The 18,978-nt window shown below is 39.6% G+C and overlaps 2 protein-coding genes across 3 annotated transcripts in view; both read right to left on the bottom strand.

The window, feature by feature from the left end:
* Positions 1 to 25: 25 nt before the first annotated feature.
* LOC139934477 (uncharacterized) lies at positions 26 to 5,848 on the bottom strand. The gene is made up of 6 exons (XM_071928725.1): positions 5,710 to 5,848; positions 4,420 to 4,627; positions 3,506 to 3,684; positions 2,801 to 2,936; positions 2,237 to 2,391; positions 26 to 1,346 (listed from the first exon to the last, which is right to left on the bottom strand). Exons 2-6 carry the CDS (start codon positions 4,560 to 4,562, stop codon positions 1,201 to 1,203), a joined length of 759 nt encoding a protein of 252 aa, XP_071784826.1. The 5' UTR covers positions 4,563 to 4,627; positions 5,710 to 5,848; the 3' UTR covers positions 26 to 1,200.
* A 1,614-nt stretch (positions 5,849 to 7,462) lies between these two features.
* Positions 7,463 to 18,978, bottom strand: part of LOC139934938 (alanine--tRNA ligase, cytoplasmic-like) — a 20,697-nt gene continuing 9,181 nt past the window's right edge. For both annotated transcript variants that reach the window (XM_071929366.1, XM_071929367.1), the window contains exons 12-21: positions 18,782 to 18,951; positions 18,190 to 18,318; positions 17,704 to 17,841; positions 16,701 to 16,841; positions 16,336 to 16,448; positions 15,884 to 15,992; positions 14,940 to 15,056; positions 11,560 to 11,679; positions 10,503 to 10,703; positions 7,463 to 9,940 (exon numbers count right to left, since the gene is read on the bottom strand). In XM_071929366.1, the coding sequence (XP_071785467.1) occupies positions 9,764 to 9,940; positions 10,503 to 10,703; positions 11,560 to 11,679; positions 14,940 to 15,056; positions 15,884 to 15,992; positions 16,336 to 16,448; positions 16,701 to 16,841; positions 17,704 to 17,841; positions 18,190 to 18,318; positions 18,782 to 18,951 (1,415 nt within the window). In that variant the 3' untranslated portion in view covers positions 7,463 to 9,763. The remainder of the gene's footprint in view (positions 9,941 to 10,502; positions 10,704 to 11,559; positions 11,680 to 14,939; positions 15,057 to 15,883; positions 15,993 to 16,335; positions 16,449 to 16,700; positions 16,842 to 17,703; positions 17,842 to 18,189; positions 18,319 to 18,781; positions 18,952 to 18,978) is intronic.

Genomic DNA, 18,978 nt, shown 5'->3' with positions numbered 1-18,978 from the left:
TTTCTTGTCTGTTTTATTTTAATAATTTATTAAAAATATAATTCAAAATTTGCAATAGTTTGATTGTGATGTCATGTAACGTCACAAGGTAGTTTTGTTAGCACATGTTCATGTAATAAAATTGAGAGTGTAATAAACGGGACACGTTGCCTAGGATCATGTGAGTTGTAATTATCCACACAAATATGCCTCAAAATTGCACGCTTCTCCTTATGTTTGTCATGATGAACCAACACTGCGCCAGCTTTTGGAGTCAAAAACAGCTTACAACAGCTTTTGAACCATATGCATTTAACAAATGGTTACAGATGCTTTTCATAGATAAGACCAACTCGTCCGATCCAAGGAATCGTGTCCCATAGAGGTTGCAGGGCCAGAAAACTTTAAACATATACATAGTCTCGAGACTGAGAAAATCATGAACAAATTTTTCCTATTTAGCCCACATTAATATGTTAGTGTAGGTGTACAATTTATGATCAATATCTAAAAAAATAGTTCATGCCATTCAAATTTAAAAATAAGATGTAAAGTTGATAAATTAGAATACAAGAAAGAGAATGAACGTTTTTTGGGGTACATTAAAAACTTTGACATAAACAATCCATCAAATTGGTTGAAATTTACATACAGGTACCAAAACATGGGAATGCTTACCAGCGTCCTCCCTTAACGGTGGTCCGTTGGCCAAATACCAGATTATTCTTCCTGTGTGGACTAAGCTGCTATGAATTCTCGGGATACAATACCAAAGTCCATGATCTCGTTTGCAAATGGCAAGGTTGTCATTCTGTTCTACAAGCCAGAATGCTGGGAGATACCCATGCCTACATCCTTATGGACAGTGAAGGGGGTATCTGTGTTTCAGCACCCAGGAGTAGGTGGAAACGTGCCCCTAGTGACAGTTGATTTTGGTCCATAGCACAAATTGGTTTTCGTACTGCCCTCACAAATTCTCATAATGTGATTTTTTTAATTCTCCTTCTGTGACAATTACCTGAATTTACTGTCCAACATAACAATGTGAACAACCCAGGCCTGATACTCTGGAAGCAACTAAAGTGATTGCCTCCATGCCTCCTGGTCATTGCCGTGACGCCCTTGAAATGCTTCAGTAGAAATAGGGTGCCCTTTACCAAGGAGAAAATGCCTTGGTGCCCTTGCCCTTTCAAAACCGAAGCATACATGCCTAGCAGCCTGTTACAGTCTCGCCTTGTTTGCTTCTGTGAACATCGCTTTGACTTCCTTGATGCTCCTTCCAGTCAATCCTTGGTTCTGTCGGCAGAAGTTTCCATACAGGTTCTGTTTCATCTGCTGCAAGGTTTGCCTGTCAAAGCCTTCAGTCCCTGCAGTGAATGAAGTCAAACATTTGACGGTTATACATCAATTAAAATTGATACATCAATAGAAATTTGCTTGCAGTGTAAGGGCCGGTTCACACTTCCTGCGAATGTGAAGCGAATTTTGATGTCACATGGCTGTTTTCGCAGCGAATGTTTCGCAGGAGTTGAGCATAATTATTTCAACTGATGCGAACTATTCGGTGCAAATTTGTGATGTCAAAATTTGCTTTGCATTTGCAGGAAGTATGAACCAGGCTTTTGGGCTTTTAATGGCAATTTACAGGCAACTGGTTCCAAGCAACCTCAAAGAAGAGAATCCATTCACATTTGAATGTCAACAGACCCGTTCATTAGGGATCATAACACATTGTTAAAAAAGAAAATGTGCAAGATCGCATGGCTTGAACATAACAGTATTTACTGGACCAGCATGTAATGGGGCTGAACATGGAATTTTCAACCCTCCATCCTACAATATTGCTTGTTTTAAGATGGTAAGAGGAATATAAATTCTTAACAACAGCTCCTCTAGCTGTTCTCATTTTAAATGTTTTCTTCATGTAGCCCCTTATCAAGAGTGGCTTTTGTAGCCCCTTATCAAGAGTGGCTTGTAGCCTCGTTTGGGGTGAGCTCGCTGGTGAGCTCGCTGGCCATGTAAAAAAAGCTACTATTATGTAAAAAAAAATTCCCAAAGAAAACACTGTTAAGCCCGGTTCATACATCCTGCAAATGCGAATGCGATATGTCGCAACGAATACTTCGGAAGAGTTGAAATGTGCTCAACTCCTGCGAAATATTCTCAGCGAAAACTGCCCTGTGACGTCAAAACTAGCTTCGCAATCGCAGGAAGTATGAACCGGGCTTCATCATTTGATAAAGCTTTTGATTGTTACCAATGCGTTTGGTAGTGAAGGCTAATGCTGAATTGATGAGGTCCTTCATGTCCACACATTGATCAACGACGGCTCTCTGCACAGCCTCCTCGGCGGTCAATCGTTGTCCGTACAGCGCCAGGTCTCGGAATACAATGTTGTCCTTCAGTTTCATCCTGTAAGGAAAATATGTCACTTAAAGCCCTTTTCACACTAATCTATTCCCCGGGGTTGCCCCAAGGGAATAGCGGCCGGCCTTATCACACTACGTCGCTTTACCCCTGTAGGGCCCCGGGTCTGCCCTGGCAATTGGGTATACCTCGGGAAAAAGCCACCCCTGCTCCGGACTTGGGGTAATCAGTAAAACCCTGGGGTAGGCCTACTCACATTCTTCAAACATGCAATTGGAATTCTGTGGAATAGGGACACAGTGTGAAAGTGCGCCGGGTAACCATACATAGCTCCGAGTCAATGTCCCCAGGTGTAATACAGTGTAGTGTGCATTTTTAGCATTAGGCAATACACGCTTACCGTAATTTTTATGAACAATTTGACTCGAAAAATAGCGAGCGTTTACGGCTGTACCTTAGGAATGAAGCTGTTTCAGGGCGGAAGGGTACTTTGATGTTGATTTCTGGGAAGCAGATCCATCCTCGCTGTGTCCTCATGATGCGGTAGTCGCATGCCATGGCGATTATACCACCTGCTGCATAGGCATGCCCTGAATTCAGAATAGACCAACTAGAAATTATTATCATTCGTTTCTGGTAAAGAAATCAAGGATACCTCGTGTGAACTTGATCTTTATCCCAATGCAACTTTTCCATCTATTGATCAGTGAAGCTGGCTAGTCTAAAGAAGACCAGGGCCCAAATTCATAAAGCCTATAAGGACAAAACCTTGCTTAGCTCAAAAAATATCTGCTTACCCAATTTCTTGCATAGCCAAGGGCTGGATAGCTCTGGGCCCACTTTCATAAAGCTGTTTAGCAGAAAAGTTCTGCTCAGCAAATTCCTTTGCTAAGCAAGAAATGAGTGGGGTACTAAGTCACAGCATTGGTATGTGTTCGGTATTTTGGCTGGTAACATGGTAACATATTTAAGCAAGTTTGTTTAGAACTAAGCAAGTTCGTGTACTTAAATGCTTTCTGAAATTGGGCCCAGTTGGTACAGCACTTACATGTTAATCCGGTGGTCACAGGTGCTCTTGAAATTTTTCTACGGTGTTCGACCCAAACTAATTTGATTGAATTCAATAACCACTATCCAACTAACATCTCAAGTAACTTACCATTTATTGCTGCCAGGGTCACTAGCGGGAACGTCAGCATTCTTTGCAGGAGATTCTCGTAAGCAGGAAAGAACTCAGTCAGTGTTGCAGTATCTTGCTGGCTTATCCATGCAGTGTCTAGGCCGCAGCTGAAGAACTTACCAACTCCGGTTATGATCATGGCTTTGGCATGTCCATTTCTAGTTTGTGAGAAAATGAAGTAGCGAAGTAAGCTGCCAGTTTGATCAAGGCACTGGGACACTACTGTCAATTAGTCAAAATAATTGTTAGCATAAAAACTAACTTGATAACGAGCAATGAAGTGCTGTTGATAGTATAAAAGATTGTGAGAAAAAGGCTCCCTCGTAGTTTTTGAGAAAGAGGTAATTGCTCATCCGAGAATAAAATATTTCAGCTGAAGTCTTTTATTATGCATCTGAAAGCACAGAAAGTTGTGCAACGAGGGTGTTTTTTCTTCCATTATTAGAGAGGTTTTGTTTTTCGACTACGGATGGTTCTGCAAGGATATTAGTAATTTTCAGCCAAACGTTGTCGAGTTAAGCACGACTCAGAATCATCCCAAGTACTGTCGTACAGATTAAGGGAAGACCATCCTCAAAGCCACACATATGCGCAGATGAAGCCATCATAACTGTCGCAGAAATCCGACGTCGAAAACAAAAACTCTCTACTCTTTTGCAACTTTGACGACCAATTGAGTCAATCAATTGTTTCAGTCAATGGCCAGTGGTTTACCAATTGCAAACTCAACCGAAACAGTTATTGGATACAGTTGCCAAAACGTACTCCAGATATTAGAAAGCTTACGTAAAAGCTCCATTATCCAATGAAATCATTGTATCCAATGAAATCATTGGGTCTGTAAGACCAGTGCCTGGAGATAAAGACAGGGGACCAGTCTAGTCTTCGTTCACCTTTCCACTTGATCCAGAGCTGCATTTATCTCTCTCACTGATGACTGATTGAATCTATTCTCTCCATTGTTCAACCATAAGATGGCTACATCCTTGATGAAACGGACATGGACGCCAGCGGGAATCTTGGAAGCATCAGTCATGATGCCGGCCTTGAATGATGACGTACGTCAGTGATGACCGCCAAAAACTGACGACAGACGTTGACCTGCTTACAGTATACAGAGTAAAGTCACTATAGTTTATAAATGCACTAAATAAATCAGTGTACTAAACACATGATAAATGCATCAGAGTACGCCAAATTTTTCTAGACTGACTTGCAACAACTTGAAAGTTGAACAACTTCTGAGAGCCCTCAATTGTTTGCAGTTTTTTAATCTCTTGTCTTACTTACCCATCCTAATCCCATGGTTATGATCAAAAGACAAGAGGGGCTAGTGCGGGGGCTGGTCATCTCGCCACCTAGCAAGCTCGCCACCAACAAAGTCGCCCCCTGCAAAGTCGCCCCCTAACCGGCTCGCCCCCGAGTTGTTACAAAGTCGCCCCCTGACAATGTCGCCCCCAAACAATGTCGCCCCCTAGCAAAGTCGCCCCCCTGACAATGTCGCCCCCAGCCAATGTCGCCCCCTAGCAAAGTCCCCCCACAAAATAGTTAAGGGTTAGGGTTAGGGTTAGGGTTAGGGTTAGGGTTAGGGTTAGGGTTAGGGTTAGGGTTAGGGTTAGGGTCAGGGTTAGGGTTAGGGTTAGACCTTCCACAAGCACATTATTTCATACGGAATTTTTTCTAAAAAGGTTTTAACTTTATTTTTTTACCATATTGTAGCCTTAATTATTTTCCGAACAACATCTGTGGGCTACTTTGCTAGGGGGCGACATTGGCTGGGGGCGACATTGTCAGGGGCGACTTTGCTAGGGGGCGACATTGTTTGGGGGCGACATTGCCAGGGGGCGACTTTGTTTCAACCCGGGGCGAGCCGGGTAGGGGGTGACTTTGCAGGGGGCAACTTTGTTGGTGGCGAGCTTGTCAGGTGGCGAGATGACCAGCATTCGCTAGTGCATAGTCTTCATCATAGCCTTTACACTACAGTCACTACTCTGCACACATACACTACTATGTAAGTTATATTATAACAGGTCCATATAAACAGTAACACATGCATGACGCGTTCAAGTTGGCCTCTATTATACAGAGTATACTTTCGACTTGACTCAATTGAGCTTCACGATGTCTCCAAAAGAATGCAATTTAGAAGTATGTCACTAGTCACTACACCGTATTCGGTTTACCTCTTTTAGTGCACTTGCCTCCAGTCAGATGTAGAAAAATGTGTCATCTGACCACTCTCGACAACGGGACAACCTAAGATCCTGCAGATTGTAATAAAGTTGTAACGTTGTTTACACTCAGATCAGCTGGATGATGACCTCGTCATGTTGACAAGATTGCAACACGTGAGGTCGGAGTTCATATGAATTATTCATAAGCACAGCTGATGACAACAGCAGCACCGCAGAGAAAAAAAGGGGTGTGGCGGTTGTGAAACGTCTGTTTTCAATGGTTAAATTTTATCCACATCCCAACTTTGCCTGCTTGCCAAGCCGCCACTTTTTCGGTGACTAGCTCACATTGATTTGATTATTTCTCTGCCAAGTTTGTCATTTTTATAAAATTTGAACCAAATCGAAAAAATCAAAAAATTAAAATGCAACAGTCCAGCATTTCTATCAAAATTGGCAAAATATTTTGTTAGTGAAAACAAATAATGACAAGGGGTACCAGCATTATTATCAATTTTTGGCAAACTATTAAAAAATCTCGAGGGGTGTAAGCTCAGCATTTTAAACATATTTTTGAAAAATATTGAAAAAGTCACAAATATTTAAACAAAAGTACACCTGGTTAGTCCAACATTTTTACAAATTTTTGCAAAATATTGAAAAAATCACAAGGGGTTTATAGTAGTCCGGCATTTTTATCAAATTTTTGCAAAATATTTAAACAAAATCACAATGGGTTATTCCAGCATTTTTACAAAATATTGAAAAAATCAGAAGGAGTAAGTCCAGCATTTTTATCAAATTTTTGAAAACTATGAAAAAATTACAAGGGGTAAGCTCAGCATTTTCACAAATTTTTTGCCAAGTATTTCAACAAAATCACAAGGAGTAAGTCTGCATTTTTATCAAGTTTTTGAGCAAAGTATTGAAAAATTACAAGTGGAAAGTTCAGCATTTTTTATCAAATTTTTGCAAAATATTGAAAAGTCACAAGGGTTAGTCCAGCATTTATGTCAATTTTTTCCCAAATATTTAAACATAATCACGAGTAGTAACTCCAGCATTTTTATCAAATTTTTGAGCAATGTATTGAAAAATTACAACGGGTAAGTCCAGCATTTTGAATTGGAAATTACACAAATTGACTAAATAAATCTCGATAATTCGCATAAGAAACAGTGGGACCTTCTCTCTGCTCTTCAGCATTTCTGTTATTTAACAACCGCGGCAGTAGGCTTGTTGGGTCGGGATCCCTGGAAGTGTGTTCCAGGGTAAATGTTTATCTGATAAGGGTCACAGCAAAACCAGTGAGTAAAACGAAGAGATTTTGGGTAATGGGAAAAACATCACAAGGGGTAAACTCAGCATTTTTACAAAATGTTTGCCAATTATTGAAAAAAATCACAAGGATTAAGTCCAGCATTTTTATCAAATTTTTGAGCAAAGTATTGAGAAATTAAAAGGGGAAAGTCCAGCATTGCAAAATATTGAAAAAGTCACAACATTTTTATCAAATTTTTGCCAAATATTTAAACGAAATCAGAAGGGCTTAGTCCAGCATTTTTATCGATTTTTTTCCCAAATATTTAAACAAAATGTTTGCAAAATATTGAGGAAAAAAATCACAATGAGTAAATCCAGCATTTTTATCAACTTTTTGAGCAACGTATAGAGCAATATATTGATTCATTTTGTGACAATAAATCTGAAAAATAAAACACATAATTGCCGAATCGCAAACTGGATTTTTTTTTTTTTTTTCAATTATAAAGTTGTAATTTTATTCTTCTGTGGTATACACTTGTTATCCCTCTGTGACAATAAACAGACTGTATTATTTGGTAAAATAAACTCCCAAATAAACTATCTGCACATGTACAAATACATGCACTGTATGGTGCACACTTGGTTATTGACTGTGTTAAAACAACAATACAGGTTTGTACAAAGCATGTTAAGGTTATAAATATTTTTGTTAAATTGATATTTTGTTCCCTCAAAAATACTTATTACTGGAACAGAAATGTGCGTGATTAAATTGACTGGAATAAAGGTTCTTTGATATTACAACCACACTCTTACATGTAAGTGCATCACATACCGAATTAAACACATTTATTAGTTATAAATACCACTAGCAATTGATGCCTTTGAACTTGAACAGGAAAAACAAAACTTAAATAAGGAGAAAAATAGACTTCAAATGAGTTTTAAAAAGTCATATGGAAGGCCGCACTTAAGGCTGTTGTAGCAATTGGCTACACTATAGGCCCATTTACAATGAAGCCATGGACAATTTCAAACCCTTCTAGGATATTAATTCACTTCACTTTAGAAACTTAAGAACATCCCCCTTCAATTTGAAATCAAAGATTACAGAGCAGTGAAGGTGCAACCCGAGTGAACTGGCACATGAACAATGCTTGGGAGCAATTCTCAGCAAGCAAATGTTATGTTGTGTCATCGATAATAGCAGTCACTGGTTTAGAGTTACTTGCTGAAATTTAGTTCAGTGAACACTTCACTTTTCAGAACCAGTTCCCCATCTTGCGCTTTCGGCGCTCTACAATCTTTGGTGGGAATCTTATCGAAAAACCTTTCAAGTTTTTAAATCTCCTCTCTAGATCTTTTAAAACTTTCTAGTTTCATCAATTTTCTAGTTTCCCTTCCTTCAGATCAAATGATCACAAAGCTAGCTCAGTTCCTCGCTTAAATTTGAGAGTAAATTTAGTTTCACGATAGTCCTAGACTATTAAGTACGTTTTGCATTGATACCATAGGTCCTCTTGGTTGGTAGGCAGTTTTCAAAAGCTAATTCTAGTTTCTCATCAAATAATTAATCTTTGAAAACATAATTGTGAAATGTTTTATTTGAAATAAAAGAAGAAAAAAATTATACAAAAATCATTGTAATATTATGTTTTCATCAATTCATGAGTATATATTGTAATATTAAATGTACTTTATCAAGACTTTCAATGACATTTCAATCAAATAGTGGTGTGGAGCATTTCATGATCCATCTCAACTATTAGATCTCCATCAAAGGGATTCATTAAAAAAAGGTCATTGCCGACTTCAAACAGACGAGATATTTTGAATTATTGATATTATTGGTTTTCACCATTGCGCAAATCTTCCACTTTCCAATTTCAACAATATTTTCCACCCGACCTCAATATCCTGTCCATTGAAAAATCAAATTTGATTACTCTATTAAAGCCATTATACACTTTCGGTAAACAGTATTGTCCAAGTCCCACACTTCGTGTATCACAACTTATATATAAAATAACAAACTTGTGAAAATTTAGGCTCAATCGGTCATCGGAGTCTGGAGAAAATAACAGGAAAACCCACTCTTGTTTCCGCAGGTTTAGCCGTGTCATGACATGTGTTTAAAATAAATCCGTAATTCTCGCTATCGAGAATTGATATTGTTTTAATGTTTTCTCAAAAAGTAAAGCATTTCATGGAATAATATTTCAAGAGAAATCTTTCACCATTACCTTCTGTAAAACCCTGTAAATTATTTGTAAATCTGTGAACTTTTGTTTTGTTTTTCTGTACCGAAAGTGTATAATGGCTTTAAATCAATTCGAATTCTAGATTACTGTTCACCTTGCATATTCATATATTTCAAACAAAACAAAAAGCAAATTGTAATCCCAACAAATAGTTGAATAAACTGTTATCTGTGATCCCTTTTCCACAAAACAAGTTTTCAGTTATTTGGTCGTAAAGTTTGTTGTATTACATTACCCTACACCCATGAGTGATAAGCACTGTTTACTTAGTACATTCTAGAATCTTGCAGAAAACAACTCCACAGGCAATTTACTCAAGTTGGATTTAAACCCACGACCACCGCAGATATCTTAACAACTAGACCACTGAGTGTGCCCAAGTGACCAGAGGCCAGTTCGAATCCTGTCATTAGCAGCGGTTACTGCAAACAATTTAGTAGACGTCATAATTGCATCAGGGATAAAGAATAATGTTCTGGTTTTATTGTACACTGAGTATACTCTTGACGTTAGACGAGCTAAACTAAAACATCTCATTAACTAGCGAGCTTGAGCTGAGCGAACTCCTTAGCCAGTCGTACAGCCTCCTCGATGCCATCAACGCGGTCACCGGTAGCCTGAGCAGATAGCTCCTTGCCGCCTCCCTTCCCGTTGATGACCTCGGTGACCTGCTTGACCCACTCGTTGGCCTTCAGACCCTTGCTGACCACATCCTGAGGGAGAAAGAAGACAGCGAGATGACTACTGCTCTTGGTTCGTAGCGAGTTACAAGACAGGTAAAGATGAGCATCTAATTTATGAGTAAATTATATGTGGTTCTAGATTTGTAATGCGCAAATACAAGTCTTAAATTATTATTATTATAAACTGTCATGATCGTTTTTTAAATTAGTTCCTCATACTGTAATGGGCAGTTGCTGAATATCATAGGCCAGTGGTACGTGATGGTAACTTTTCCCCCTAAACCATCGAGTTACATATTTTTCCTGTAGCTAGTTGTCTCTTGGCTGAGTTTTTAACAACTTGTTCCAAGTACTTTTAATTTTAGGCTTTGAGTAATTAACTTTTAGATTTTCACTAACATGTCTCATGTGTGTTCCAATAAACAGATTATTCTTCCTGCGTAGACATCACCCCTTCAAGATTTTCAATCATATCTCAAAAACTCTACCACCTTTTAAAATGGGTTAGTTTTATTGTAAATGTCTACATTTAAATAGGATTGAAACAATCAAACGGTTCCAAAAAAGCCCTTTGCCTTTTAACTTTTCTTACCTTGGGAACTTGAGCCATGCAAAGAATCTTCCCGATCTCGTTGTCAACGCTAAACAAGATGGCCGGCGTGTTCGGTAAGCCGGACTTGAATTCCTTGAGGGCGCCATCCAAAGCTTTCGCCGGTGCACCTGCCACCATCTTGGCCACCACGAATGGCACATCGGGAGAATCTACAATCATCTGCTTAGCAGCTTCCTTTGCCTGGTAGATAAATAAAGAACATTTTTCTGTAATTTTTTGTTGAATAAAATTGGTGAATAGAAGACCATTGAACGTTAGGTGGCAGCAGACTTACCGGTAAACTTTCATTGGGTGCATTCATTTAGCTTCCCTGGGTCTTCCCCGCGGTGCTCACTTGGGTGAGCCCCTGACAAGAGCTAATCAAACGACCACTCACCGCTCTCGTAGTGACGTCATGCACCTGGGGCCAGCCCCCAAGTGACCCACTCCAGAAGCAGGGCACTGGGGGCTGACCCGGGTGAGCCCCTGGAATGACGTCAAAGCTGTTCGAACGCACCAGGCAGACCAGGGATGACCCAGGGGAGCTACATGAACGCACCCATTGTCTACATAGTTCTGAGCATGTGCCACTACCAAACCCAACATGGATTTACCTGGCAAGTCTGCTGCCACTTAGCGTCCCAAAGTCCCTCGTTTCGTTGTGGAGGCACTGCTCAGTTTTAAAGGCATAGTGTTTTCACCTCGGGCCAATTTCTTAGAGCTGCTTAATGGCCTTTTTTGTGCTTACTGCATGACTTTACATTTAATAGTGCTGCTAACCATAAGCTCACAAGAAGGCACGCTTATCTTCCAGTGCTTATGTATGCAAATTAATGACGTACAATGCAATGTTCATGGTGAACGCGCAAGCTGGCTGCCTAGTTTTATTTGCTTACCTGTGAAATTAAGGAGATGAATAGAGTTACATTCAAACATACAAGGGAAAAAGTTTCCACATTCTCTGAGATTTTCTAAATTTGTTCATCAGAACACATTTTCAGGGAAATTTCTCTAGAAATTTTCATCAAAAATACAGGGATATTGTGTAAGTACTTACAGTTTGAACCAAGGCAGCTTTGCGTGCTTTATCCATGTCATCCATGATCTTCTTCAATTCTTTCAGTCGGATACGTAGCTCGTCTTTCTTCCATTGCTGTACGATGGCGATGTTCAAATCCTGCATATAAAGGAAAATAAATTGTTTCTTGGCTTTTTTTTCAATGCAAACAAAACACACCAGTCAAACATGGTCATCTGTGGTGTGTTGTGGCCGAGCGATCTAGTTCACATCTCTGGTGTTGTCAGGAGGAAATTGAGGGTTTAATTTCTTGTCGTGATACTTGTGCCCTTGAGTAGGGCACTGAACCATAATTGCACACAAAAGAGCACAGTGCACCTACGAAAAGAGAAGGGGTTCGCCCTGATTTGATTAATGTATCATAATGTGCCACAGCACCTTGTGAACCATTATATGGTAATAACAATATCAAAGTCTTATATAGTCTTGGTTCCAAGACCATTGGTGTTGTGCGGTCACACACAACCAACGTTCCGATTATGCACGGCAAAAACTGTCCACGCTTGTAATGAACGAACGCTAGCGGGCGCTCTGTTTCTCTGCTTTAGATCTCACCATGTCCTGTGCTCACCATGGTCTTGGATATTTGCAAATTGAAGGCGTGGCCAGACTATGTAAATTACTTTTAATGTATGCAATATTCATATCACGTGACGAATCGAAGATGACTATTCAAACTAGATCGAGTCAAAGGTCAATATGATCGGCGGTCTATTTTTAATAATCTTTGCTCAAAGAGTGATTCCGTGGTCATTATAGGCCTATTAAAAGGAAAACAGTGAAATTTTAAGTACAGGTACCTATTCAGATTATGAATACGTGACGATTTGAAATCGTAAATAATGGTCAAAAATCGAACGTAAAATTAGCATTCAGAGAGTCCGTGTATCGGACGCTGTATGGCCCCACTGCGTGGAGCAATCGGAACGTGAAACTGAAATAAGCCTTGTGGAATATCACGTACCGCCCATGCCGTGTCTCGTGGGGGTTGGAGGTGTTAAATCCCAGGCGCTATGAACTCCCAGCTTGCGGGTGTCGAATCCGTTGTTTCTCATGATCGCAACGTTCCAATATGCTCCATTTTGATTCATGGCCCCCTAATTTCTTTTTGTTATGAGTTTTCAGGTAATTTTGATGATGTCAAAACGTAGGAATATCGCATTTTGTTATATTGACAGTGTTATTGTGTGAGTAGCTTACAAAAATTATGAGAATTTTGTATAAAAGGTTTAAATAAAAATAATGCTAAAACAAAATTCCCTCAAAGCATAATTTTGTCAAACAAAGTATTATTTTTTAATTCTGTGAATGAAGAGTTATTTTTGAGGTAATGATTAAACTGGGCAACTAGTGGAATTTAATGACCCGACTATTCGCCTCAAATAACTGGGAGTTGAATAGCAGTAGTCGCCGCTGGACAAGCAATCAAAATTCCAAATTTCTCATGAGTTATTCCAAAAGATATTGGTACGACTACATTCCAAAAAAATGTTATATGGTTACGTTCCAAGCTACGCAGCTACTCGGCTACGTTTACGTTCCAAGATACGCTTAGGTCTACGGTTCTTCAAGTAACACTATAATATCAAAAGGTATGTTTTCAAGCCCGCAGCTACGTTTACGTTCCAAGATACGCTTTAGGTCTACGTTCCTTCAAGTTACACTATAATATCAAAAAGTACGCTTTCAAGCCCGAGTCAAGCTATGCGTACGTTCAAAGATATGCAGCTGCGTTTATGTTCCAAGATGCTACGCTTCAGTCCAAGATATGCTTACGTTCCAAAAGATGTCAACGTTCCAAGCTACACAGCTACTCAGCTGCGCTTACAGATCTGCTTACGTTCCTTCATGTTACGCTATAATATCAAAAGGTACGCTTTCAATCCCATGTCAAGTTACGCTTATGTTCCAAGATACGCAGCTACGAATTACGTTCCAAGATATGCTTACGCTCCACCAAAAGATACTGTTACGTTCAAGCTACGCAGCTACTCAGCTACGCTTATACACTCCAAGATACTATTAGGTTACGCTACAATATCAAAAAGTACGCTTTCAATCCCGAGTCAAGCTACGCTTACGTTCCAAGATATGCAGCTACGGTTACGTTTCAAAATACGTTCTCCCAAAGACGCTTTTGAATCCCTCAAGATTTCCTTCCCCCAAGATTAAAAAACTTTCACTGTGAATAACACTACAGTGCCCACCAGTTAATATCTGTTTGGCAGAAAATACTGTACAAAATTTCTTTACTATCCAAAAATTTACTTGGCACTACATTAACTTGGGCACTACAAAATTTCAAATTTAATTAAAAATTGGCTGGCAACCAGTTTCTGCTAAGCAATACTATTTTGTGCTAACTATAAGCAAATTGTTTAGCCAATACAGGCTTCATCAGTGTGGGCCCTGGCACGTCGGGAGCATAACGCCACGATCGCATTTCAAGCTGCATATCATGGCAATGCAGTAGTCTGGATCTGGACATTATACATAGAAATGTTTTTGCTGGTACCACTGTGTCAAAGTTTCAAATCCTACTGATCTGGACTTTATTACACTCCGATAAAAACATATATACCAAAGATACTATAGTATCTTTGTATATACCCACACACAGAGTAAAGCAAAAGTCATGCAACGGAATTACTGCATGCATTGTACACTACATGCACAACACTGATGAATTATTCATGAGCCAACCGCAACACAGCCTCTGATTGGCTCCACCGGAAAGTCGGGGGAGATTTGCCGAAAAACAATAAAAAAGTTAAGACCCGTCGTTGCAAATATTCAAGACCATTGTGAGATCTAAATCAGAGAAACAGAGCGCCCGCTAGCGTTCGTTCATTACAAGCGTGTACAGTTTTTGCCGTGCATAATCGGAACGTTGGTTGTGTGTGACCGCGCAACACCAATGGTCTTGGGACCAAGACTAAGTCTTATATAGCGCACGTATCTACCAGACAATTTAGTCAAGGTGCTGAGTATATACAAACTTTCAGAAAGATAGGTTATTGCAGTGATGAATTCTGAGACCCAACTATTTAGCACCTTATAAGGGTTTACATGGTGCTATGTAAAGGGTATCATACTCCAAAAATTGTAGCTCCACACACCTTGCAGGAAAAATGCTGAATGTTGGAGTGCCATCAAGTGTCAGATTAGAGTGCTATTATTTTTATTAAAAAACTTTTTTACCCTCATAACGATTTGCATAATGCACTGTAAACGCAGTACCTTCCCGGGTTCTGTGAACAAAAAAATCCTCAGGCAAATCAGTTGGATGGGATTTGAACCAATGACCCACTACTGTTATTATTATTATTGTTATTACTAAATGAAACAAGAACACTTACATCGCCCAACTCAACCACTTTTCTTGTGAGAAGTTTCTGGTTGTTCTGGCCGTTATCTTGGATTTCCTTGGCAAGCTTCTCGATTGAGCTCTCCATAGTTTTGCCTCGACTGATGGCCTGAAAAGAATAAAGAGAGGAAAACTGATTTGATAAAGGACGCGGGAGAGACTTATAAAAAAAAGCCTAAACAAGAACAAAGCATTGGGGAAAAAGAATGCCTTACAAGTGACTCAACAGAAAACTTGCTAGAATGGTACAACCTTTTCGAAAAAATTATTTGTTAAGTTTGTTATAAGGAACCAACCATGTCTGCTTTCCGATGTCTCCTATGTTAAAGCCATTATACACTTTCGGAACAGAAAACAAAATAAAAGTTCACAGATTTACAAATAACTTACAGGGTTTACAGAAGGTAATGGTAAAAGACTTCTCTTGAAATATTATTCCATGAAATGCTTTACTTTTTGAGAAAACATTGGAACAATTATAAATTCTCAACATCGAGAATTACGGATTTATAGTAAACACATGTCATGACACGGCAAAACGTGCGGAAACAAGAGTGGGTTTTCCCGTTAATTTCTCCCGACTCCGATGACCGATTGAGTCTAAATTTTCACAGGTTTGTTATGTTATATATATGTAAGATGTGATACACGAAGTGTGGGCCTTTGGACAGTACTGTTTACCGAAAGTGTCCAATGGCTTTAACATAGCACCCCAAATTCTATTTCATGTTGTTGTTTTTCATTTTTTTATTTTTACTGACAAAATAGTCTTGGCACTTTGTGATGAAAATCCAGAAACTAATGGTCTCTGCAGAAATAATGTCAAGGGCAAGCCCCAAAACTTTTTTTCAACCATACCAATTTGTTACACTTTTAAATGTTGTGCGCATAAGTTTTCCTCAAAATAAAATTTGCAGAGATATATACAATGTTTACCTTATCAGCATCCTCTCCCGTGATTGCAACAATACGTCGTATTCCTTTAGCAATGGCCTCTTCAGTAGTGATTACAAAGCTGCCGATGTGCCCACTGTTCTGCAAATGTCTGTAGAAAATACAAAACAAAATTTAATACTCGGCTCTTGTCTCACATACTCTTTCAAAATGGCTCCGTATCTTAATGACTATTGTATCACCATGTGAGATTTTACAAGGCAACTTTTGGGGCAGTCTGGTTTGCGCAGTATCTTTCCTGGCCTTACACCTGGCCTTCCACCCCGCTCCAGCCAAACCTCAAAATTTAGGTCCAGAATGCCCCAAAGTTCTGGTAAAAACCTTTAGAGAACCCTACCTTCTACCTCATATGGTAGTAGCGTTATATGAGAAAAACCTTTAGAGAACCCCACATTGTATTTCATACATCATTATCATACTCTGTGAAACCTTACGTGCCACCGCAGAACTCCACAGAGGTCTTAGAGCCAGCGGGTCCAGTAGGGTCGGCCACTAAGTCTTCAACTGGAACTCCAACGGACACCACACGTACTGGATCAGGATACACCTTTACTCAATGAAAAAACAAAGGTTTGTCAAAAGCTTCAATCAAATATATGATTTTAACATCTATTAAATCATTGCGGTACCCACTGCTGAAAATATAGGGTCCGAACTGCCTCTAGCTACCGGGCAACCTCAGCGGTCTTCAGGTGTAAGACATCTGCTCTAGAACTGCAATGGTCGTGGGTTCGAATCTCACCCGAATTATATGCCTGTGATCGGTGTAAGGGTAAACCCAAAATTAATATTGACCCACCTCGTCGAATACGGCACGTAGACCCTGAATGGCCTTGGCCTGTGCCAGTGGAGTGTTCATGGTGTAGATCTTATCAGCTTTAGCTACGACTTCATTGGCGATACGCTCTGTCTCCTTCACTTGCTTGGATGTCATGGCGCCCTGAGGAGATGAGATCAACAAGAGAGGATGGTTTGAAGGAGTGCATAAAAGAAGAGGGCTAACTTTCACAGCCAAGGCTAATCTTAAAGGGGCACATTGCCTCTGGATTGGGTACTTCGGGCTATAAAATCTTATCAAATCTTATGAAATGAATACGGTTGGAAAGATAAGTAGAATAAAGATTCATATAAATATCCCTAGAAATTGTGTTGTTTTTAGTACTTGCGCTGTCTGTCTGTTGCTTTGTAGAAACAAGTTTTTGAGGGTTCAAAGTGGCAGATGTTCCGCTGGTTGTACCAAGGATGAAGCAATAATGGTTTTGCTTGAGGACAGTGTTTGGCTAATTATATTTATCTTATCATTGCAATGCAGATGTTATCCAACTATATGTGTCAGTTGACCCGCAACAACATCAAGTCAATCTAGCTATTCATTAGATGGAAGCATGCATTGAAGGAGTGTCAAGACCAGGGCTCAATTTCATAGAGCTGCTAAGCACAAACATTTGCACAGCATGAAACTTCTTCCTTGATAAAAACAGGATTACCAACCAAATATTGCTTGTTACTGGTATTCAGCTCTTGTTTGCTCATCCTGAAAATCACGTGGAAATTTGGTTGGTAATCCTGTTTTTTTATCAAGGAAGAAATTTCATGCTAAGCAAATTTTTGTGCTTAGTGGCTCTATGAAATTGGGCCCAGGACTTGAATCCACACTTTGCTGATCAGAAACACCAGGGTTCATGTCCAGTGCACTTGGCCGCTTGGCCACAACATGCGACTATCTTCACAACATTTTAGGCTCTGACACGGGTCAATAAACCTATTATCACAGATTACGTTCTGGACGTTGAGATACTCACCTTAGCAGTGAAGTCAAAACGTAGCCTGTCTGGCGCCACCAATGATCCTTTCTGGTCAGCCTCCCCGAGTACCTGGCGCAGGGCAAAGTTCAGAACGTGTGTTCCGGTGTGGTTGTTCATGACGGGCCTCCGCCGTACCTGAAACATTAAAATAAATCATTTCTGGTGATCAACACTAAAACTTAATTTGGGTCTGAGTTTCATACCCATTAGTTTCTCAAAGCATTGATGACAAAACAACGGAGACTACTAGCCCGAAATCAAGTTGGACAGAAAGGTTTTCATTAAAAAAAACAATTTAAAAAAATTGCAGGTTTTCACAGGTTAGTTTTATGGTATATATCTACAACTATAGGATTGAAACAAGTAGGGGGTTCCAATTACCAAACGTATACAAAGAGCTCATTATTATGTGGCTAATGCTAAAAAGGTAAAATTTGTATGCACGGATTTACAAATACTTCCATGGTCCCCTGGAAAATGTACCTCATCAATTGCAAGTTTCAGCCGGTCCCCGACCTTGATAGAGCCATCAGCATCCACAGTAGACACCTTCCCGATGTGAAGGCAATAGCCACCTTTGACCTGAGCATTGGTAACCCTGAACTCAATATCCTGTAACAGATGGAAAACAGCTGGTAAGTGAGAAAGTGAACCAGGGAATAAGTTGAGCAATACATGACAAGTTCTTAGACTAACTAATTACATGAAATACAGATAAAGCTTTCAGAGCAACAACAACTTTGATTTGACTATTTTCAAACATTGAGTTTTGCATTCACAAGATCAAAAATAATTGTTTTACTCATTTCTCAAAATTTAATGCGGCTCTGAGAGTGGGTTTGTTGACCTAACCACAAATTACTACCTGGATCCAATTTAATAGATTTCATAGAAGAAGATATTGCTTAAGAATTAGAATTGAGCAGGCTACCTGTCACAAAATGTACACGTGACATAGTAGTTTGGCTGGTAACCTTGTTCTGGTAAGCAAAGTTTTGTTGCGCTTAGCTACATTTTGTGCTTAAGCAGCTTTATGAAATTTGATCCTGAATTAGTCTCTGCTCAAGTCACTTACAGCATTGTCTTCTTTTTCCATAAAGCCCTCGTCGTATATCTGCCCTCCAGACTCTGCGTAGAAACACGTCTGGTCCAGTAGAATACCGCACTCCTCGCCACCACGGACTTCCTCAACAAACTGACGGTCCTTACGCAGCGCGATGACGGTACCGACGCAAGACTCAAACTCTGCAAACAAATTTTGGAAACATTATT

This window comes from Asterias amurensis, chromosome 3 (assembly GCF_032118995.1).
Source record: "Asterias amurensis chromosome 3, ASM3211899v1".
Lineage (NCBI taxonomy): Eukaryota > Metazoa > Echinodermata > Asteroidea > Forcipulatida > Asteriidae > Asterias > Asterias amurensis.
The sequence above is the reverse complement of the archived record's forward strand: the minus strand, read 5'-3'. Positions and strand labels throughout refer to the sequence as shown.

Coding starts and splice junctions, on each gene's coding strand:
- LOC139934477 (XM_071928725.1), bottom strand. CDS start 4,562: ATGACTGATGCTTCCAAGATTCCCGCTGGCGTCCATGTCCGTTTCATC. Junction 2,937..3,505: donor GACCCTGGCAGCAATAAATG/GTAAGTTACTTG, acceptor TTCTGAATTCAG/GGCATGCCTATGCAGCAGGT. Junction 1,347..2,236: donor CTTCACTACCAAACGCATTG/GTAACAATCAAA, acceptor CATTCACTGCAG/GGACTGAAGGCTTTGACAGG.